Source organism: Tinamus guttatus, unplaced genomic scaffold, assembly GCF_059628265.1.
Source record: "Tinamus guttatus ecotype Peru unplaced genomic scaffold, ASM5962826v1 Tinamus_guttatus_pri_ptg000397l, whole genome shotgun sequence".
Classification (NCBI taxonomy): Eukaryota; Metazoa; Chordata; class Aves; order Tinamiformes; family Tinamidae; genus Tinamus; species Tinamus guttatus.
The window spans coordinates 453,761-475,162 of record NW_028288931.1 but is presented as its reverse complement, the minus strand read 5'-3'; the positions used below and the strand labels follow the sequence as shown (position 1 = coordinate 475,162).

General features: G+C 59.3%; 1 protein-coding gene and 1 non-coding gene across 2 annotated transcripts in view; both read right to left on the bottom strand.

Moving 5' to 3' along the window:
- Nucleotides 1–374: 374 nt before the first annotated feature.
- On the bottom strand, nucleotides 375–579 carry LOC148593393 (small nucleolar RNA SNORA73 family). Its single transcript, XR_015913727.1, has one exon. It is a non-coding gene; the product is annotated as a small nucleolar RNA SNORA73 family (small nucleolar RNA).
- Nucleotides 580–2,197: 1,618 nt separating this feature from the next.
- PHACTR4 (phosphatase and actin regulator 4) overlaps nucleotides 2,198–21,402 on the bottom strand; it is a 37,732-nt gene continuing 18,527 nt past the window's right edge. Inside the window, exons 3-14 of the mRNA XM_088531050.1 lie at nucleotides 14,379–14,555; nucleotides 14,081–14,161; nucleotides 11,773–11,937; nucleotides 11,350–11,652; nucleotides 7,763–8,318; nucleotides 7,118–7,344; nucleotides 6,534–6,684; nucleotides 5,927–5,982; nucleotides 4,929–4,990; nucleotides 3,841–3,978; nucleotides 3,124–3,200; nucleotides 2,198–2,436 (exon numbers count right to left, since the gene is read on the bottom strand). Coding sequence (XP_088387176.1) covers nucleotides 2,421–2,436; nucleotides 3,124–3,200; nucleotides 3,841–3,978; nucleotides 4,929–4,990; nucleotides 5,927–5,982; nucleotides 6,534–6,684; nucleotides 7,118–7,344; nucleotides 7,763–8,318; nucleotides 11,350–11,652; nucleotides 11,773–11,937; nucleotides 14,081–14,161; nucleotides 14,379–14,555 — 2,009 coding nt within the window. The 3' untranslated portion in view covers nucleotides 2,198–2,420. The remainder of the gene's footprint in view (nucleotides 2,437–3,123; nucleotides 3,201–3,840; nucleotides 3,979–4,928; nucleotides 4,991–5,926; nucleotides 5,983–6,533; nucleotides 6,685–7,117; nucleotides 7,345–7,762; nucleotides 8,319–11,349; nucleotides 11,653–11,772; nucleotides 11,938–14,080; nucleotides 14,162–14,378; nucleotides 14,556–21,402) is intronic.

Sequence of the window (21,402 nt, the reverse complement as noted above, 5' to 3'; positions counted from 1 at the left end):
TGTTTTTTTTTCTGTTTTCATTCCTAGAAGATTCAGGAATTAGCTTCTTACCCCAAACCACCTAAATTCTGCATTAACTCCGAAGTAGGAAAATCTCCAAGCTAAGCTTTGGCTCTTAAACAACACCTACAAACTTTGCACTGACATTCAATTACTACAAACTGTTAATTCCAACTCAGTTTATCGAAGCCAGTTAAAAGAATGTAATGCAAGCTTTAAAAAAACAAAACTTACCTTGCAAGCGTGTCCCGCTCACTCCAAAGCAGCCTATGAAATAAAGAAAGAGGGTTTTAAGCAATCGCGCGCAAATTAGACCTCGTTTCTTGCAAAGCGATGCCACAGGCCACACAAGGGCCGCCCCGAAGCTCAAGAGCGCCTGTTTCCTGCATGGTTTATCCCCTCCGTCACTGCCCGAGGGCTCGGAGAGGCAGTAGGAATATGCAGGCTGCAGACGCGAGGCCCAGCTTGTTCTCCGACGTTGTGGAAAGGGAATATACGTCATGAGCCCGAAGGCCTACGCTCCCCTGCGCCACACGGACAGAGCCGGGAGAGAGCTACTTCTCCGGATATCCACGTCGGGCTCCCGCCGACCACCCCGGGGAGGAAGGGGCCGCCACGCGGCCCCGCCGCAGCCACCCAGGCCCCACCGACCTGCGCGGCCGCCGCTCGGCAGCGAAAGAGACAGAGGGGCCCCGCGCGCCGCAATTTATAGAGCGGGAGGGCGGGGCTAGGCGCTGCGCATGCGCCGCTGGCAGCGGCGGGCAGGGCCTGTGCCGCTGTGGCGTCTGATTGGGCAGCGCGCCCGGCGCGTGCGCAGTGCGGGGGCGCGGGGGGAGCCCCCCCACGCACGCGGCTGGGGGCGGGCGCATGCGCAGTGGGGAACTCGCGCCCCCACTAAAACCCCCGTTTTTTTTGTGTTTCCCCCCAAAAGCGGCCGCCAGCGCAGCAGCAGCTCCAGCCTTCTCCTTCCTCCCGCAGAAAGTCCCTTTGAAACAGCCATTCCCCCATCACAAAACACACTCATAAAACTCAAGTGTAAAAAAAATCCTAAAATACTTTTATTCCATAATTAAACTCTGCTGCTGAGGAGACAGATAAACAACACAGGGGTTTAGTCTACAGCCATTATCGTACGGGGGAAAGCGGCGAGGGGGAAGGCAGCCTCGGCCTGCTCCAGCGGGGGGCGGCCCGGGGACGAGGCCACCGCGGGGTCCTCTGGGGCCACCCGGGAGGCTCGGGGGTGCCGGCCGCAGCCCGGCAGGTCTTGGCACACGGCGGGGGCCGGGGCAGCCCCTCATGGCACCATGAACAACCCCGAACACTGCGCGAGCCCAGACACCCTCATTCCCCGCACAGAGAGAGCAGCTGCTTTAAGGTCACTTATTAACCCTCTTTCTCCCCCCTTCCCAGCTTTCCACCCACACAGTGAAGTTATCAAGTTTCCAGTAGGTTTTGCTATAATTAAAATAAAAAAGGCAAGTTTCACCCTGATTTGTGAGTAAAAAAACATCACTGTGGAAGCCACAATAAAAAGAATTGCCTACTATCACAGCTTCCCCAAATTAGAAAAGTTTTCAAAAGGCAACAGTCATTTCCTGGTTCTGTAATTTGTTAAACAAGCCTAAGTATCTCAAGACAAGATCCGTTAACATCAGAGCAAGTGAGAGGGAAGGGGAGGGAATGTTTTACACATTTAAAAAGGTGTGTCGTGGTTTTGTTTTTTTGCCTTTTTTTTTTTTTTAAACAAAAGATGCAGCATATGTTAATATCTATACAATTCCCTTCCAGGACAACAAACCATTGGTCAGTAGTGATTCAGGACATTAAGTACATTATGGAGACGCAAGCAAAACCCCAAAAAAAAAAAAAAAAACCCCACAAAATCAAGTCCCATGTCAGTTGTCCGCCAGGTCAGCATCTGTGCAGGGTTTCTGTACACAGCTAATATACACACGTGCTTCCTGGCACATCTGCTTCTCCGTTCCTCAGCTCTCCAACACCAGAGCTGCCGGGTTTCTTTCCTCCCCTTGGTCAGGAGGAGGAAAATCAGCAAGTTTCCAGTCCTAAGGGGTAGGTGCAGCTGGGCACGGGGCCTGGCACGGTTGAGGAGGGGCGCGGGGGACGGGAAGGCCCCGTTTGCCCCACGCGCGGTCCCCGCAGGGTGCTGGGTGCCGGAGGGGCGCGATGCGGCGCCGGGCGAGGTATAGTGTTCCGTTCCAGCCCGATGGCACGCGAGATGTGGCTGTTCCAGTGAAATGCTACATTCAGACGGGATTTCCCCTTCCCCCGCCGAGAGCCCTTTTCTAGGTATGATTTGAAGGCAAATCTTGGAAGAGTCGAGGTTCACCCTCGCTGAATTGCCGGGAGATGGGCACGGAGAACTTGGAGTCCTCTCGAGTCTCTTGCTCCCTCTTGGAAGATTATGGTCGGTGGTACCTGAAAGGCCAGTGAGAAAGTGTCATCCTTGGAACTGGGGGTAAGTGGTTACTAAAGCATCACAGATGGCCCAAATGAGTGACTAGAACACCCGAACTCTCAGTGCTCAGTTAAGCTGTCAACATAATAGGATTCCACCCCATCGCAGAAAGCTTTTCTCATCTGCAAATACACTCATCTTAGCCAAAAAAGGGCAACTCTTACAGGAAAAAGAAGAAGAATTTGGGCTATGATCCACTAGTTCCTTTGTGGATATACCAGAGCTAACTACCAAGGTGTTTCGTGATACCTGCCATCTGCTATAGACCTCAGGACATTCCACAAAGAGCAGCGTAACACAGGTGGCAAAGCTGAGGGGAAGCAAAACACCAAAGGCTGTGGATTCTGCTGCATGTCTCTAGGCCCAGAACAGCACATGCCAGCTACAAAGAGATACTGGTTTCATATACACCTCAAATCAGTCACTAGTCACCTCTGAGATTAGAGTTTCAGGGCCCTCTTTAGGGAAGAACCATTAGCACTTCACACGAGGTCACCCAGGACCACCCAAGGTGGAGTGGACATTAAATCTGCAGCTATTGTGCCGCTCATTTTTCTGAGCACTACGCCGGTGACACAAATCTCCCAACAAGACCAGCAGGAAATCTGAGCATTTGTGTGTCCAGGGAGCAGGTGATGTGTGCTCACCGTGTGAACTGCTTGCTGTCCTCGTGGACTTCCATTTCACAGCTCTTGAATTCATTCAATTCCTTCCGGATGGCAGCCTGCACGAAGCAGAGAGCTTGTTATCTCCAACTCAGGCCAATTACCCTCTCTCTTTCCCGCAGGTGAGCTCAGGTGGGGCAAGAAGGGGCTGTGCATCCAAACCTGCTCGGGGCTGATCACACCACCTTGCCGCAGCGAAGGGTGAGGGCAGTTTTGACAAGTCCCTCAGGTCCTTCAGGTGAAGGAGCTCCTGGATTGCAGCAGCCTCCCCATGTTCCCGGACTAGACCGAGTTTAATCCACTCCCTCCTCTGCACGGCGGCCGGGCAGGCGGCTGGGGCCAGCGCTGCCCTGGGCTAACAACAGGGCATCCTCCGTGCCGCAGCCTGTGGCCACCGGCCCTGCTCTGACCGGACCCAGGCCTCGTGCTCCCGTGTCCCTTGGGCGCCGAGGCAGAGGCTGCATCTGAGTGTGGACAAGGTCCTTTCAGGCTCTGTGCTGCAGTGCAGGGAAGCAGGGCTGGGTACAGTGCATGTGGGTGATGGGACCTGCTGCTGCTTGCTGGTGGCACAGCCAAGGGAAGGAGGTGAAGCAAGAGGAGCAGAGCAAGGCTCCTTTGCCCATAGCCTTTTTTTGGCATGGAAGAACCCCCCGGTCTAGCTCTCCAGCACAGAGCTGGTGACAGAGCACTGCTGGTTACCTTGTCCGCTGGTGTTAGCTTTGTCCATGGCTTATCTGCTCTCCGGTCATAGTCTTGAGCATCTGTTACTTCCACATATTCATTAAACCTCAGGATCTTCCTGGCCTGCAGCTCTGCCACTGTAGGCCTTTGGCTAAGCTGGACACAAGAGAGGACACGGGTGAGTTTGCACCTTGTCCGTGAAGCGCTCAGGACTGAGCGCCCCAAGCGAAACAAAGGCCAGTTCCCTCCCTGGACCCGAGTCACAGGCACCACTAGGTGCTGCTCATGAAACAGTCTGCAAGGAAGCAAATCCTCTTGCAGTCCTTTGGATCCCGAGGCTGCGCTAGGGCATGGCCATGGCCACAATCCAGAGGAAGAGGATGTTGCCGAAGGATCTCCCGGTGCCCCGGCAAGGGCAGGTCCTGCTGCTCCGGAGCCAGGGCAGCCCCTTTGCTGCTCCAGCAGCGGCAACGCTCTCGCGTCCCATCCGCGGGCCCTTGGAAATGCTCCCCAGCCACGAGCGAGCCGGCTCCAACGCACAAGACCAAAGTCAGCTTCTCTCCACTGAGGCTGACATAAGTGGGATCAACACACTAGAGCAGAGGGTACCTCAGTTTCAAGCCATTTACACAACATTTGGTATAGCTTTAATGCCAGACTTGTACAGCCAGGATTAAACATCCAACAGGTAACTTGGACTTGGTAGCTAAGCACCCCTGTTGCTCTTCTCAGCTTCAAAATAACTGCTGATATTTTAGAAATGGATTTTGGTGAGCCTCAGGTGGAAGTCATGGCCATTTTAGTGCTCTGCTCTTGCATTACTACAGCCAGGCCAGCATTAACAGCTTTTCTAGTGGCAGGTGACAAATCCAGTTCTCATACGGCTTGTTCTGCCCGATGCCAGCTCCGATCTGCCGGTGCCCAGCAGGGCTGCAGCATCTCGCCGGCGCGGGCGGACCAGGTTCCAAAGGCACGGAGGGCACTAGGGACAATTACGTAATAGCCCCGTGACTTCAGCCACAGCAAGGAACCTGCAGTGTGCTCGTGGTCACCATCGTCCCCAGCTGCCCTGCCAGATGGCAATCACAGCATGAAAGCCACAGTACCTTCCTGGTGAGTCTGCGTTTGATCTCTCGCTTCTCAGCTTGACGGTCAGCTTCATTTTTTGCTGCCAAGGGAAAAATATTTTTTCCTTTAAGCATCACAGATTTTGAAAAGCACTTTCTAGATTTGGCTAGAGGAAAAGCAGCAGCTGTAGCAAGCTATCTAAACATCTGAAAGTTCCATTTGGGATGGCTGCACTTATTTGTAGGCAAAGAACACTAACTTGATACCCATGCTCGCTGAACACCCCACTGAATGGCAATATGGGCCTTAGCACCACCTGAATGAGTCATTCTCTCCAGACCTAGGTGTGTTAAAGATTAATGGTCATATTGTCAAAATATATCCAAGCCACTTTGCAAATTGAGAACGAGCTTTTCAAAATGCTCCTCCCAAAGCCATTATAGTAGTAGTTTAAAGAGAACAGCAGCACAGATAAATATTTTAAATGGAAACTTCCTGAACTAACATTTCCCTTTCGTCAAACTGTTTGTTTAAATCTTTGACAGGGCAGGGCATGGCCAAGAGAAACACCACGCACTGCACGAAGAACCCCTCCTTGCTGGAGGATACACTGCAATGCAGCAGTGTCTGCACCACAAATCAAAGTCCAGCCCAAACAAGAGCACCTTCAGTAGTCCTTGCTATGCTTAACCAGGCTCTGGTACTCACATGCTTTCCCCCAAAGTGCCAGACAGAGGACAGGTGGTACTTTTATATGATACTTTGAACCATATTTCTTGGTACTCTCTGTCTAGCTTCTCTATCTGAACTCAGAAGCAAAGCCAGGCCCTGCTAAAGCCTGATCTCACCCAGAGCTGGTTTCTGATGGCAACAAAGCACTAGGAAATTCAGTGGAGCTGCTTTACTACACTGATGTAACCAAAGCACAACCCATCATCACTGTTATTTTGAGCAACTGGAGTAAAATGTTAAAGCAGAGATAAGGTATCAGCTATTTTGTTTGAACACTTAGGGCCAATAAGGCAGCGTTACTCACGCTGAAGGATGTTCCTCTGCTCCAGTTCTTCTGCTGTCGGCCTTTGGCTCAGTCGCCTGCAGAAGAACAGCACAAGAGTGTTACGCTCTAGCTGGTCGGTAGGGGTTGAGGAACACAACCTGGTTTGAGCGCGTTGGAGCTCTGCACGCTCCTCATTCACCTGCTCTGCTCGAGCAGCGCTCGCCCAGCAGCAAGGTCAGTCCTGCCAGGGCTTCCCAGCAGCTCAGGGAGCTGGGACAGGCAGCAGAGCCTGGGCTTCCAACCGCCCACCCTCAACCCAGCACCCTGCCCTCGGGCTGCAGCCCTGCACCGCGGCAGCGTGCCGCAACGAGGCACCGGGCAGCCCTTGGAGACTCTGCTCCCCCAGTGCCCCTCGGCTCTGGGAACAGAATCCTGCCCCGGGCTACTGCTCAGCTCCAGGAAAAACCTCCAGCCGTTACAGGCGAGCGGGGAGGCAACACGGAGCCGTTGTTTCCACAGGCTGGCCCAGCGGCGCTGCCCAGGCCCTTGTCCCGCTCCAGCGCCGCTCGCACGAGGCCAGAGCTCTGCCCAGTCCACCTGAGCTCGTGCCAACGGCTCTCACAAAATCCTCCTTTGTTCTTCCTACCGGATCAGCGTGGTCCCGATCTGGTGCCGAATTTCATTCCACTCCTCCTTGCTCTTGCGAGGGAAGACGATCTTCTCCTCGTGCGGGGCAGCTGGGTTGCCCAGCTTCATGGCTAGCGTGTCTTTCCTCTTCACCTTGTTGGCCAGCGTGCCTGCGGGGAGGAAGGGCATGGGGACGCGTCCGAAAGTTGCAGCGCCCGAGCAGGGCAGCACCGGCCCCCGCGCCTGCCGCCCCGCTCCCCAGGCCCTGCTTTCCCAGCTGAGCACGGAGCTCCTGGCTAGCGAGAGCTGCTCGCGATGGCAGGAGCTGGAGCTCCTCTGGGACGCCCACGTGCTCAGCTAGCACCTTCCCACCTGAAGGACCTGATGGCAGAGGCTGTTTATTTGCAACACAAGTGCACGTGTAGGAGGGTCTGCCTCAGACACAGGTTTGGCTTTTACAAAAGTAGCACAAAGGGACGTGGTGCATCACAAAATCAAGAACCAGCTGCTCTGAAGACCCACAGGAGCTAGCTCTGAGCCAGGTCTCTGTACAGACACAAGTTCAGCAAAGAAAAAGTGCCAGCTGCAATGTCAAGGCCTTACTGTTATGGCTTTCATCTTCTTCCTCATCCTCATCATCCTTGTACAGGATGGGCCCCTCCGAGTCAGAGTCACTCATCCCTTCATCACTCTCGTGCTCCTCTGGGAGGACCTGGGGCACCAGCTTCGGGATGACTGTGACGGATGGCACATCTCCAATATACACACGAGGGCCCGAGCTCTGCTGCTCCTCCTCTTGGTCATCATCCTCCTCTTCCTCATCATCTGGACTAACAAGCAGCACATCATTAGATCTCTCTTTGCACAGAACAGCCCTCTCGCCACCCCCGTTTGAGACCTTCAGGTTCAACCAGGTTATTAACACAAGCCAGTCCTTTTGCGACTTCTGTTTTGCAAAAATGAAAGGATTAGCAGGCCATGAATGGATGAAATCCAAGACCTTGTTTTGTCTTAGCACAATTAAAGACAGGTCTGGATTCCTGGTCCCTTGCACGGGAGCACGTTTGCTGTTAACAGCAGCAAAGTCCCAGAACCAGGGCTCGTGTGGACGATGCACTGACCCCGTAAGAGCCTGACGCACAGATGGAGCAGACAGGCAAGGAGGTTTCTACAAAGAGCGCGGAGAAGAGCCGCGGGCAGCAAGGAGAGCCCCGGGACGGGGCCCAGCGCCGCCGCCGCCGCACTCACACTTTGAGCATCTCGATGGTGACCGGCAGGGACCGCGTGCGGCCCAGGCTGCTGCTGTCGTCCCCAGGGGCGTCGCTCTCGAAGAGCAGCGAGTGTGCCCGGTGCGAGCCCTCGGCGGGCGGCGTGACGGGCAGGGGGCTGGCCAGGGCCTGCTGGATGCGGATGTGCAGGGGGAGCTGGGGCAGCCGCGGCAGCGCGTGCGGCTCCCCGAAGCCCTGCTCCGTCGCCCTCTTCGGCGCTTCCAGGGGCCTGAAGTCGCCGGGAGGCGGAGGAGTCTCTTTGGGCAGGTCCAGGGAGCGCGGAGGGTCCAGGGCAGGGCTGGCGCCGGGCGCGGGGACGCGCGGGGGCTCGGGCGGGACGTGCGTGGGCAGCGGCGGCGACGGCGGCGGCGGGGGGCAGGCGGGCGCGGGCGGCAGCACCGGGTGCGGGGCCGCTGGGCGCTCCGGAGCGGGAGCCGCCTCGGAGCCGCTCCCGGGCTGGAGGCCTCTCTTGGGCGGCAGCGGCGGGGAAGGCTTGGACGAGCCCGGGCCGCTGTTCAGCGCTTGAGACAGTTCAGCTGAAAAGGAAGGAAGAGAAAGTAACTCCATCGGGCAGGGGGAAAAGGAACAGCAGAGCACCCGGGAACGGGCACCCGCGGCTGCTCTCACGCTGGAACAAGGCGCCAGAAATAACCAGGTTGCAACCGCTGGCTTGTCCTTTCCACAGCCAGGCCCAGGCTCGGGAGAGCGACTGGACAACGAGCGGCTGGGAGAGGCCCCCGTGTCCCTCGTGTCCCCCGCGCTAACGGCCCCGTGCGCTGCAGAGGAAACTCCGTCCGCTGCCCTGCAAAGCGCTGCCGGGAGCAGCTCCTGCCCGGGACCAGCCTGTGCTCTGCGCCTGGGCACTCTGCTCCTTAGGCCCCGTACGAGCTGATCTGCAGCCACAGCAAAAAACCTCTTCCAAACCCACATAAGAGCTTTGAGCTGGACAGACACACAAGGACCAGGTCAGAGAATGGGAAACTTCTGCAATAACCGATCACAGCCCTCGCTCCTAGGGAAGAAGCTGCACCAGCGAAGGCTGCTCCTGCTTCAAGGGTCTGTGGCCCTTCACCCTTTCATATTCACATAGTGATGGCTTCTTGGGCTCAAAGAGTCATTTTCCTTGCTTGAAGGGGGTCCAAGTTACGGTGCATCTCGTTGGAGCGGGTTACGGAGCCGAGGCCGTGGAGGAACCGGCACCACCAGAGGGTGCTGCAGCAGGAGCGTTTCCGCGATAACGCTGCGGGACTGGGGAGAGGTGGGCACATTTTTGGGATGTTTGGCATTTTCTGACTTTCCCCTTACAGATTAAGGGTTAGATTGTGCAAAACACCGAGTGCTCTCAGCTCCCATCGTCGTCAGCATGGGAGAGTTTTCAGTATCTCCTCGGCAGCCCTCAAAGCCCGGCGGGACCAGGTTCCCGTCACCCTTGGGGACTGACGGACCGACGGGAAGAGGAGCCGAGCGGCTGGACAAGGAACAGGGGACGGAGGGGCTGGGGGCTGCTGAGAGCATCCCTGGGAGCAGCCACCGCCTCTCGGTGTGACACGGTCCCAGCGCACGGGTGCAGGGACATGGGGACCAGCCGCCCGGCTCCGCTCTGTGCCATGTGGGACACAGGGACCGGCTGCTTGGCCCCGCTCCGCGCAGCGGCCGCAGGGCCCGGCTCCGCGCTCTGATGGATCGCCGGCGTCAGCCGCGTTTTCCACTGCAGGCACCTCCTGCAGTGAGCGCTGGGGCACTGCAAACACCATCTGTGGTGTGTGCAAGCAGCTTAGGGGAAACAAGGACGCGTTTCATCGGGCGCTCCAGCCCGCTCAGACTGATCGAGCTGGCCTGGCACTCAGGAGCGTTTAATGCCAGGTCAAGGTCACCTCAAAACCTGCTCGAGCGCGGAGCGGCCCCACGCAGCACGGAGCGGTGCCTCCTGCCGAGAGCGGCGGCCCTGGCCACTTCCACCTGCAATTCCCGTACGATCCCAGGCTTCCCGCGCTGCCTCCCGGCCCTCGCCCGCGTAGCGTCGCTGCCTTCTGCAGCAGGGACACAGACATCTGCCCTGCGGCCTCCCGGGAGCCTCCCTCCTGCTCTGCACCGGCCTTCCCTAACCCCATCCACAGCTAAGCAGCAGGTCTGGGACATAGGAACAGGCCATCGAGCGGATTCGAGGCACTGGCACAAGTGCTTGAGCGGGCAAGACATCTTCAACACCTCTGGGAATCTTAAATAGAGCAGGGAAGGAAACCCTCCTAAATAGAGCAGCTCTACGAACCCTCCCCAGCTCTTCACCTTAGAAAAGTTAGCATTAAAAAATTAAGTATCTTATTTCTAAGTGGGAAGAATCAGTGCAAATTACGCTTTATTGCGTCCATGCATGGGACAAGAATCAAGGAAACTTATGATTTCAGCACAGCAGTGCCCCGAGCACTTAGAGAAAGTGCCCGGTATGAACCGGGAAGGGCTACGTCTCTCCGGCAGCTCCAGGCCTCTCTGCTCTGCGTGGGGACGCAGTCACGACGAGCGCCGTGCAGGCTGCTGCGATGTGAGGGCCTCCTGTCCCCCTCCACCGCCTCTAAAACCACCCGAACGCATCAATCCCACTGACTCTACCCGGTGAGGCAAAAATCTCCATACGCCATCCATCAATCCAGGCTCTCCATAGCTGAATTCCGGCAAAACGCTCAAAGACGCCGTCTTAAAACCAACAGGGAAACGTCTCCCACCTCCTCGTCCCGCTCCTGCCCTGCTGAAAACCATGGCCTGGTGCCGCAGCAGATGGACAGCGGCTCCTGGCAGGGCGCTCCAAGTGCCGGCTCCGCGGCGCTCCCGGCTCCACGCAGGCGGATGCTCCGCGCCCGACCCGGCGCGTTCCCCAGCGGAGCGGGGCTGGAGGATCCAACCCGGCGCGTTCCCCAGCAGAGCGGGGCTGGAGGATCCAACCCGGCGCGTTCCCCAGCAGAACGGGGCTGGAGGATCCAACCCGGCGCGTTCCCCAGCGGAGCAGGGGCTGGAGGATCCGACCCGGCGCGTTCCCCAGCAGAACGGGGCTGGAGGATCCAACCCGGCGCGTTCCCCAGCAGAGCGGGGCTGGAGGATCCGACCCGTCCAACCCGGCGCGTTCCCCAGCGGAGCGGGGCTGGAGGATCCAACCCGGCGCGTTCCCCAGCAGAGCGCGGGGCTGGAGGATCCGACCCGGCGCGTTCCCCAGCGGAGCGGGGCTGGAGGATCCGACCCGGCGCGTTCCCCAGCAGAACGGGGCTGGAGGATCCGACCCGGCGCGTTCCCCAGCGGAGCGGGGCTGGAGGATCCGACCCGGCGCGTTCCCCAGCGGAGCGGGGGCTGGAGGATCCAACCCGGCGCGTTGCCCAGCGGAGCAGGGGCTGGAGGATCCGACCCAGCGTGTTCCCCAGCAGAGCGGGGCTGGAGGATCCAACCCGGCGCGTTCCCGAGCGGAGCGGGGCTGGAGGATCCGACCCGGCGCGTTCCCCAGCAGAGCGGGGCTGGAGGATCCGACCCGGCGCGTTCCCCAGCAGCCCGCGGTGCTGCAGCGCGCGGCCGCGCGGCACTCACCGATGACGGCGCTGCTGTTGCGGTTCGCAGGCTTGGGCGGGGGCACGGGGGGCTGCTTTGGGGGCGCCGTGCCCGGGGCGGCAGCCGGGGGCAGAGTCCTGGGAGCCGGGGAGGGGGCGGCCGCGGGGCTGGGGGTCTTTGCGGGGGCCGGTGCCCTCGTGGCGCTGCCGACGTCCCTCGCCGGCGCCTCGGTCACGTCCTGCGACGCGGAGGGGGGTCTCTTGGGGGGCAGCAGCGGCTGCCGGGGCACGTGCGGCTCCTGAGGCGGCTCCGTTTCTGCTCCAGGGTGGCTGCTGGATGAGCCTGCAAAGCACAGGGGAGCTCAGGACACTGCGGCGCCCGCGGAGCGGACGGAGGAGTCCGGTCCAAGCTGGTCCTGCAAGGACATGAAGCAATCGATTGTGCAAACATCTGCATTCTCACCCCGCCGTTTCTGCGGCTCCTCGGCTGGAACGGGCTTCCCGGCGCTCGGCGGCCTCGCGGCCTCTTCCTCCTGGCTGCTCCAAGCACAAACTCCAGAGCCTCCAATGGGGACCGTGTGGCCGTTCTTCAGCGCGGGCGGGTTGAGCTTCTCTGTTTCTTCACCATCTGCAAGCGGGTGGGAAGGGAGAGCAGCAAAGAGAGAACAGTGAGAAGGCACAAGACAGGAGAGCGGGCCAAACCACCACCAATCCACACCTATTCCTTTCCAGCTTGTGAAACAACTGGTTTCACTCCTGCACAGCAACAGCAGCTCTAGCCTAAGCTGAGCACGTGGTTTCATCAGCAAGAAGCGGAGGAGGGCAGTGCTGCATCCCACCCGCGAGGTTCTTCCTGCAGTGGCCTATTAACCTACCACCTGCATTTAAAAACTGCGAGACAAGGATGCCTGACACTGCTCCACAGCCTCCAAAAATGTGACCACAATTAGCAATAAATTACTCCAGCCACTTTCCTATCCACTCACTGTGGGAGCAAACACAAATTCTGCACCAAGAGGAAGAGGAATTTCCTCACTTCTCCTTGGTGTCCATCGGTGTAACCGCACATCTCCAGGATCTCAGCTCTTTCTGCTCGTGCAGATTCTAGTGCCAAGTTCCCCAGGCTTTAGGAGGACTCCCCTTCTCCCAGAGGGCTCTTTTCAGTCCTGTACATCGTGCTTTCGAGAGCATTTAAAGCCCTAGTCACCAGGAGGAAAATCTCAGCCATTCTCTACCTCCTTAATTGCCTTGATGGCATCGTGGGTCTCCCAAACATCAGGCACTTGCATTGCTCTGGTTTTTGAGGATTTATTCTGCTGTCCCCCAAAGATCTTCCCTCTCCTTCCCCAACCTGGTGTTACTCAGAGGCCGAAAGCAGCGGTGCCTGTTGGAAGCTCCCTCTGCCTCCACCCTGCACAACCCGGGCAGCAGCCAAGGGAAGACGGGCGAGCGCTCCCACGCTGCTCCCGAAGGGCGGGATGCAAAGGCAGCACCGAGAGGGAATCTCCTGCCCAGCCGCGGCTGAAGCTCAGGAGAGGAGCAGGAGCTTTGAACAGCAGCAGCAGTTGCCTGTGGCTAGCGCAGGTCTGCAGCGCGGAGGGCACACGCAGCACCGCGGCTTGGCGCTGCCCCGTGAGACCTCGCGTGCCCTTCTCCGTGGCACGATGCTCCCGACGGCCTTTCCCTGGGGCCACTTTGCTCCAGCCTTCAATCCCAGGGGCCTCCTGCAAGGTCAGGACATCCCGGCGTGTCCTTCCGCGCTGACACGTGCTCAGCACAACCTGCCACCCGCCCGGGCAGCAGCGCACGGACAAGCTCCTCTCCCAGCCGCGCGGCCCTCGGAAGCCTCCGCTGCTCCTCTTTCCTTCCTCATCCTTCGCTTGTCTCAAAGGAATTCTGCCACTTCTTCCCCCCGCAAGAACTTGCCTAGGAAAATTACCTGGCCTTGGAAGTGCATGGATTAGAATTACCAGCAAATGCAATAACCTACCCCACCGTCTTGTGACCGCTCAAGTGTCTTAAAAATCACAGAAGCAAAGGATTAAGATAATGCGCTTTCTAATCTAACCCTCCTGACGATACCGACTGCTCCCCCGTACCGTGGGCTTGCACTTTGTCCACATTATAACCATCTTCTGTTTCCTAAGCCCGATCAGATGACTTTAAGCAGAAAATAATTCCACCTCCCAGCCACGCTCCTGTTACACCCCTGCAGCTTGGAGGACTCCTCTGTCATCCCTAGCTGGAAGTTTGATGCACGGAGCCTTTGATCTTTCCCAGTTTCATCCTGTGACCTCATACTCTTTTCTACCACCGTGAATTCCTCCTTGGGCCCAGCATTTCTGCCCTGGGGGAATCGCAGGTGGCTTTCATCACAGCGGAGCTGCAAACAACCATGCGAGACCTCTCATCTGTTTTGCTTTCAGTGGTTTGATCTGAAAACCACTCTTTTCACCTCCACTTTTTCCTCTTCGTCTGCATTTTTCCTCCAAGGGGAAACCTGAATTTTGCCATTATGTTATGGTGCTGCAATATGTCACTGAAGCGATGTCTGCTCTCACACTGTCACACTTTCCAGCTCCCTCCTCGTACCAACGTCACCCAACACGCAGACAAATCAGGCCAGATGTCAACTGAAAACTTATTTTGACAAGACCCTTAAATTTCTCCCCAAAAAAGAACATTTGTAAGGCAAGAGGGAAGAGAGGGAGTGCATTAGAGGCAGACGGCTACACAACACAGAGGTGAAGAATAAGTTTATTAGCACTCACCCTGCTCAGGGTCTTCCAACAGGACCCCTCTTTTTACCAGCTCCTCTCTTGGCTTTCGCATAGAAATCTTTCGTTCTAAAACTGATATTAAATTGGGAAAAAAAAAAAAGGCAGTCAGAAAACAGGGCAAACCAGAGGTTTGAGAAGAACAGTTTCCCAAGGCATCAGCCCCCAGGGAAACGAGGGCTCCTCGTTCTTGTGTGCACTGGGGCCGCTCCGTGCCCGTCCTCGTTAGTCACCGGCTAATTGAGGATTTCCCCTGTGCAGGGAGGGGCTCCCGCCCGGCCCATGACTTTACCTTCCGAAGTCTCCTTAAATTTGTCGCTGCTTTTCTTTTTCCTCCACTTCCAAGGCTTGAAGATCTTTCCAAAGCTGGAGAACTTGCTCTTCCTCTTCGTGGGGGGCGTCGTGTCGCCCGATTCCAGGACGTCCACCCCCATGCCGGCGTCCGGCGGCGCGGGATCCGCGTCCTCCGCTGCGGAGAGGAGCAGACGCGGGTCAGCCCGTGCGCGGCTCCCGCGGCCCTTCCCGGTGCGGCACGGAGTGGAGCGGGACGGAGCGGAGCGGGACGGAGCGGGACGGAGCGGAGCAGGACGGAGCGGCGCGGAGCGGGACGGAGCGGCACGGAGCGGGACGGAGCGGAGCGGGACGGAGCGGAGCGGGACGGAGCGGGACGGAGCGGAGCGGGATGGCACGGCGCGGAGCGGCACGGAGCGGGACGCAGCGGGACGCACGTTCATGCAGCCAGCGGCAGCCCGGGCACGCGGGAGCGGCGCTCGCGATGCTCACGGTGCAAAGGGGGACTGATGCAGGGGGGTTTGCTAAGGAAACACGGATCAGCGCGGATTGCCAGCGCGAGGGCTTCGCAAAGGGAAACAAACAACTTTGGGGCCGTTCCTCATCTTCAGCGGGAATCAAATGCTCTAGAAACGAACGCCAACACCCTCCAGGCAGGTGGACGGCCGGTTTCCACGCACCGAAACGACCGGCCCCGGTACAACAGCTGTGTGTGCTAGGACTGAGCCTCGCCGATGTTTCCCGCGGTAAATAAGGCCAGCAATGCCGGCCAAGAGCAACAAGGACACAGGAAGGCAGCACAATACGGGCCGCGCTCCACCTACTGCCCTGGGAGCCTCCGGACACGGCGGAGGGAAGGGACACGCACAGGGAAGGCTCCGGCAGAGCGGCCCGTGAAGGGGCGGTTTGCTGAGCCGAGCCCCGACGCGCGGCGTGACGCTGGTGGCCCTCGGTGCTCCCTGCTCGCCCGCTGCTCTGTCTGCTGCCGGCAGCACCAGGGAACGCTCAGGAACCAGCAGAACCAGCGACGCCTGCGGAAAGATCAGCGCGCGCACAGACCGACACAGGCCTGTGCAGGGGGTGAATTCCCAGGCCCGACGTCCCCTGGCTTCGGCACGGCCCCGGCTCCGCGCAGGGCTCCGTGTGTGCCGGAGCCTCCGCGGCCAACGCTCTGGAGCTTGCACAGCCTTCGGGAATCACGGGAGACCTGCCGGTCTCGGACAAGCCAACGAGAGGCGTCGGCAGAAAAGACAGAGCCCCCAGGCCAGCCAAGAATCCCATCTCCCGGGGCCAAAAGACTGGAAAGGGGTTTTATGGGAGCACCGCTCGCTCCGCACGCGCAACAAGAAGCTGGGAAGGGACCTGCGCGGTGGCGCCAGCATCCAGCACGGAGCTGCCTCCAGCATCCAGCTCCCAGCGCACGGGACGCGGCGGCACCCGGGCCAGCGGAACCGATCTGGGATTTGTGCTGGAAAAGGGGTGGGTGGGTCGGAAGTGGCATTCCGAGCTCCCAGAAACCCGAGCTGAATTGCTGGGATGCTGGACGGCGCTCTCGCCCCGGAGGGTGCGGGTTATTCCAACGCCGGGCTCGGCACAGCGCCCCCGAGCCCCTCGGCGATGCCCTCCCGGAGGCAGCGACGTCTCCAACGCGGCCTCGTTTGCGCTGCTCCAGGGAATGCCGCTTCCGTGTCCCCGAGGTGGGAGCACTGCACTGGGCAACGCACAATCACTACAAGGGAACTCCAGCATCAGGCCCTCGCGTTAACGAGGAGGCTCCACAAGCTGGGATCTCTCTGCCTGCAGGTAGAGCGCTGTGAATCAAATCTTGTCCAACATGAAAATATCCTTCTTTTTTGCCCCTTTAAAACCCCGTTCCTTCTCTAAAAGCAGCCGTTGAAGAGGGGAGATGGATTTCATCCGTCGCTTCCTCGCATAAAACCACAGTACAAACCAGCTTCGCAATCTCACTTGCTTTGGGCAGAATCAAACTCACTGCGTTTTACTAAACAGCACAAACTCCCACTGGCAACGGAGGTGACAGCGAGGCCAAAACGCGATTCCCTTCCTCTCGCCACCTTCATCCCGAGTGGATTCGTCCTCCGCACTCCGCAGCCCTGGCCGGCTCCTGCCGCCTCCTCCCCAGCCCTCCTCCTTTTACCTTCCCTAATTACTGTGCACACACGGGCACTTAAAATAGCCTCTTATGATGCAACTATAAATTGCATTTGCTGCTAATGAGCGGGTGGGATCAGCAGTGATCTGCATTTTAAGCGCTCTCATTGCTCACGCTGTCCTCCCCTGCAGGAGGGCCGGCCACAGCCCATTTCCAGCTCACATTTCCCCAAAGGTCGGTGCAAAAGGACCTTTCCAGCCCCGGCTGCCTTGGCTAACGGCAGCGTCGTGGCCAGGTGCGTCCTCACGCTGCTTCTTGTCCCGCTCTGCAAGGCCCAGGAGCTCCCCAAGGCCCAGGAGGTCCCCAAGACATTTTGCAACCCCAGGCAGAAAGTCCCTCCTTACCCGAGCCAAGTACTGGAGAACCGTGTTGAGAAACCGTAACGCAGAGCTCTGGGAGGGAAACGAGGCACCAGAGAGGACCTGGATTTTAAGGAATGCCCCAGGAATCCTTGCCGAGCCCTCGGCACCAGCGCTGCCCTCCGGAGAGCCCACAAAATCTTCCAGAAAAGGAGGGCACAGCGGCCCGGCTGGAGCCAGGGGAGGCCTCGCTGGAAGGTCGGAGCTCCCGAACGAGCAGGTTGGAACGTGGATGCCCAGGCCGGAGCGACCTTGTTTAACCATCCTGCACACGCTGCAGGGAAGCTCCCATGGGGAAAACGGCCCGGGAGCCGGAGCAGGCCCGGGTGACGCCAGCCCGATGCCGGTTCCGTCCAGGCGAGCAGAGGGGCAGCCCTTTTGGCAGCGGATCTGCGGGAGCGCAGCGCGTTCGGACGGCAACGGCCGCGGAGCAGGGCCGGCCTCGCCACCGGCAGAGACTGCAGCTACGGCCTGACACGATCCGCACGGCCCCGACTCCATTCGGGATCATCCTGAACGCCGGCATGGCCAGAGCTCTGTGTACAGCACGAAACAGCGAGAATTAAAGTGGAGCTGTGTAGGTCTGTGCATGGCTGCAAGAAACTGCTTCTGGCGAATTTAAACCATTTTAACTGCAGCCGCACACACCATCAAAAGCCAGTGTGGCTACGGAGAGGGTTTTTTGTTTGTTTTCAACAGGCACATGGTTACGTAAGCAGAAAATCACTTCAAGATTCAAGTTAGAGATCCTCACAAAGCAAGACTGAGGGATGTGGAAAAAGAGAAGAACCAAGGAATTGCACCCCAGATGCTGAAAATTCATATTCTGTTCCTAAATGTCAGCTCACGCGGGAGCTGATCCACGTCCTATTTGTGGTATTTACAAGATTTCCACGAGGACCACGACAGTTTCAGCCCCCACGGAGCTCGCCGGCCATTCCTGCCTCAACGTCGTGGCCTCGAGGCTCGCGCGCTCGCAGAACCGGCGCCGTCGAACGGCGCGAGCGGCCGATGGAAATGCGGAGCTGAGGGCTCAAACGCCCTTGCGGGACCGCGGCGGCGCCGTGCCGAGAGCAGCCCCGGCTCCGGCCGCATCGGCCGCGATTCCCACGAGCTGCACCCGGAGCGTTGCTGTCCCGCACACTGCGCGGCGGCTCCGTGCGCGTCCCGCGGCGCCCGTTCCGGCGCGGCGCCGCGCGGGATCCCCGCTGGCCCCCGCCGGGCGGTGCCACCAGCACCGCGGTGCCAACGCGGCGCCGTGCCCAGGCCGGAGAACAGCGCGGCTGCGTCGCCGCGGGCTCGGCCGTGCCAGGGCGAGCGCTAAGAATCAAAGGGAAAAACGCTTCCAAGCAAGCAGCTACAACTCAGAAAGCAAACACAAAGGCGCTGTTGATGGAAACGCTGTTATGGTTAAAGCATCAACACGGCGCTGTAGGGGAAATGCTCCTCGCTTCCTCCAGGAGCTGCAGAAACGCCGTGCGCATTTCCTGACCTGTCCGGGGCAGACGTGAATCCCGACCCCCAGGCAATGGGAGGCTGCGGGCACGGGCGCTCCGGCGCTCCCAGCTCTCGGCTTCCTTGTCTCACGCCTTGCTAATCTTCCGAGACTTGTTTACAGCAACGTCCTGCCAAAGCCGATGCAAGAGCCGTCCCCGCAAGCCGGCTCGTCCGGGAGGACCCGCGCGTGCCGCTCCGGGCCAGAGGGGCCGCAGGAGCAGCCGCAGGAGCAGCCCGGGCTCCGCTGGCCACGCTGCTCCCAGGGCCTCCCAAACTGCCACCATCCCGGCACGTGCTGAGGGCCGGAGCCGACCTGCCTTCCCGCACCGCGTAAATCCAGGGAGAAGCTGCTACTAATCCTCACTGATGGTTCCGAGAAGACTGAAGTTTTACTTCCCCCTTGCACTCTCATCTTAGCGGCTCTTGAACAAAACGAGCTTGAGAGCAAACTGGGGCGAGGAAGAAAGTCAGCGCTTCAGCTAAACCTAGTAAAATACCGGGCAGGAAAGTAGGAAGGAAGGAGAGAGTCACCTGCACCTCGGGAGCTCCCCCTGTGCGTTGGGTGTTTCTGCAAAAATCCCACACAGAATCCCCCGGGACAGCCGGGAGACGGCAACGCAACGGGGACAAACGCACCGGGCAGCACATGAGCGCGGGAGGAAGGGAAGCGGCGCCCAGCGCGGAGCCTCCTCCTCTCGGCAGCGCCCGGGGAGCGGCCGGAGCCCGGCAGGGGCTGCATCTGCCACCGCGGCCACGGGGCAGCGCGGCCGGGACGGCGGCCGAGCCGCCAGCGCCGGCAGGACGGGGCAGGGAGCGCGGGGCGGCCAGCGCAGCCCGTCCTGCCTGCGCCGTGGGGCCGGGGACGCCGCGCGGGACGGGGCTGAACCGCAGCCCGGGGCCCACAGGGGCGGAGGAGCCCGCGGGGACACGGACACGGGCAGCGGCGCAGGTGCTGCGCGCCCCGCATTCCCGCCCCGCATTCCCGCCCCGCATTCCCGCCCCGCATTCCCGCCGCGGCCCTGGCCCTCCATTACTCACCGGCAGCAGCTGGACTGACCGGTCTGGAGAAGCGCGGCTGCCCCATGAGCCTCTTTCCCGAGCCGCTCTCCGGAGGGCAGGGAGCACCGCGATCCCCGATCCCGGTGCCGCGGGAGCCCCCGAGGGCTGCTAGGGGGGCAGATCCCCGCGGCGCTCCCGGAGGGATCCGGCGCCGACGGAGGCGGCCGGCGGCTCCGCGCAGGTCTCTCCTCCCCGGACCCCAGGGCCAGGCACTTGATTCTCATAAATAGGCTGCGGTGCCAGCTCGCTCCGAGCAGGAATGCCTGTCATTCCAGCGCGCGCACGCGGCCAGCTCAGGAAGGGGAGGAGACAGGCGGGCGCTCGGCCCCGATCCCAGAGCACCCACACCCGGCACGGAAAAGCGGCTGGAGGCACCGACGTGCGCGGCCGCCTCGCCTGCCGGCCCGCGAGAGGCACCGAGCTGGCAAAACACTCCAAACCGGCCCGAATCGGCAAAGCACGGCACGCTGCGGGTATCCGCGGTGCTGCAGGCTGCAGAGAGTGCAAGGAATTTCCAAAGGGAGTCGAAGCTGATGTGCACCCGGCCAGATTCATGATAAAAAGAGGATTTAACAGAAAACCCTTCGCTCAGGTACCAGAGGTGCCGTGGGCTGGCGAAACCTGCGGAGCCGCCGAGCGCATCGTGAGCGGCACCGCGACCGGGAACCGCTCGTGGTTGTCACCGCGGGCAGCTGACGTCCCCATTCACAAGCATCCCCTGCCTCATTGAACACTCCCCGCATTGACACCAAGAAAAAGCCATTTTAGAGCCAATTAAGCACAGAGGCACCTGGCAGAGAGCTACAGTTTGGAGATGGAGGCTGGAACTCGTCTTTAAGGGGGCAAACTTGCAGCTGGGCCTGGACTTCACACGATCTTTAGCGATCTCAATCACAAATCCCTTCCCCTTGGGAAGGAGGGTTGGGGAGAGCACCAAAACCGCCCCAGCAGAACAGGGACAGCTTGATAAAAGATGACGTTAGGGTTATTTTGGGGTTTCAAGAGAGACTCTTGGCCAGAAAAACCTGTCAGTCCATCCTGCACCTCAATCTCTGCACAGAAAGGGAGCAAATTCTGCACCGGCAGGCACAAAGAGGAGGATGTTCCTACCGCAATGCGCTGGATTTTGCACCATCTTGCCAAGGAGTTTTAGCTCCACCGAGAGCAGCCGGGAGGCAAAACCAACCCCCAAGCACATCCCGGCAAAGGAAAAGTCACGTTTCAATGAGGACAAGGAGCAAATGCCCCAAATTCCCAGAATAATGCCGAAGGGCCGGTGCCTAACCGCCAAGAACTGTTCCAGCAGGGCCCTTGCTCCACAGGGACACGCAGAGACCGTCAGGAGAAGGAAGAGCTCACGGCGACGCACAGCGATGCACAGGGAAGCACAACGAGGAGGTTTCAATAACTGCTCCTACAACGTTTGCCTCGGAAAACTCAGCAAACGTTAAATCCCACTTACACAAAACATTACGGGATTTTGGGAGACCCGGATGGTCAAAGAAAGGTGGAAACAAGACAGGTTTGGGGCGGGATGTGGGACACACAGGGCACGTGGAAAACTGTCCTCCAGAGGTTCCCCTCCCCTTCATCCATCCCGTTTAGGACCTGGCATTCCGATATTAACAGTCAGTTTATACACACTGCAGAAAAACCAAACTCCCCCGGATTGTTTCACTTTAAACCTAATGAACCTCCTAATGAGCACACGTATTAGCTCCTCTAATAAGGGCACTGCCGCCGTTTCAGTCCACGCTAACACGAAACGCCGCATTCATGAGCGCTGACTCAGAGCTCCGTGTTCCGTGATTCAGCCGCAAGAACATTAAGAGGGATCGTCCCATCCATGCAAGGCCCCGGCTGCCTGTTCACAACCAGCGATTCCGGGCGTTCTCCTTGGAGCCAACCTCGGCCGCGGGAAGTTTGGGACTTCCCTG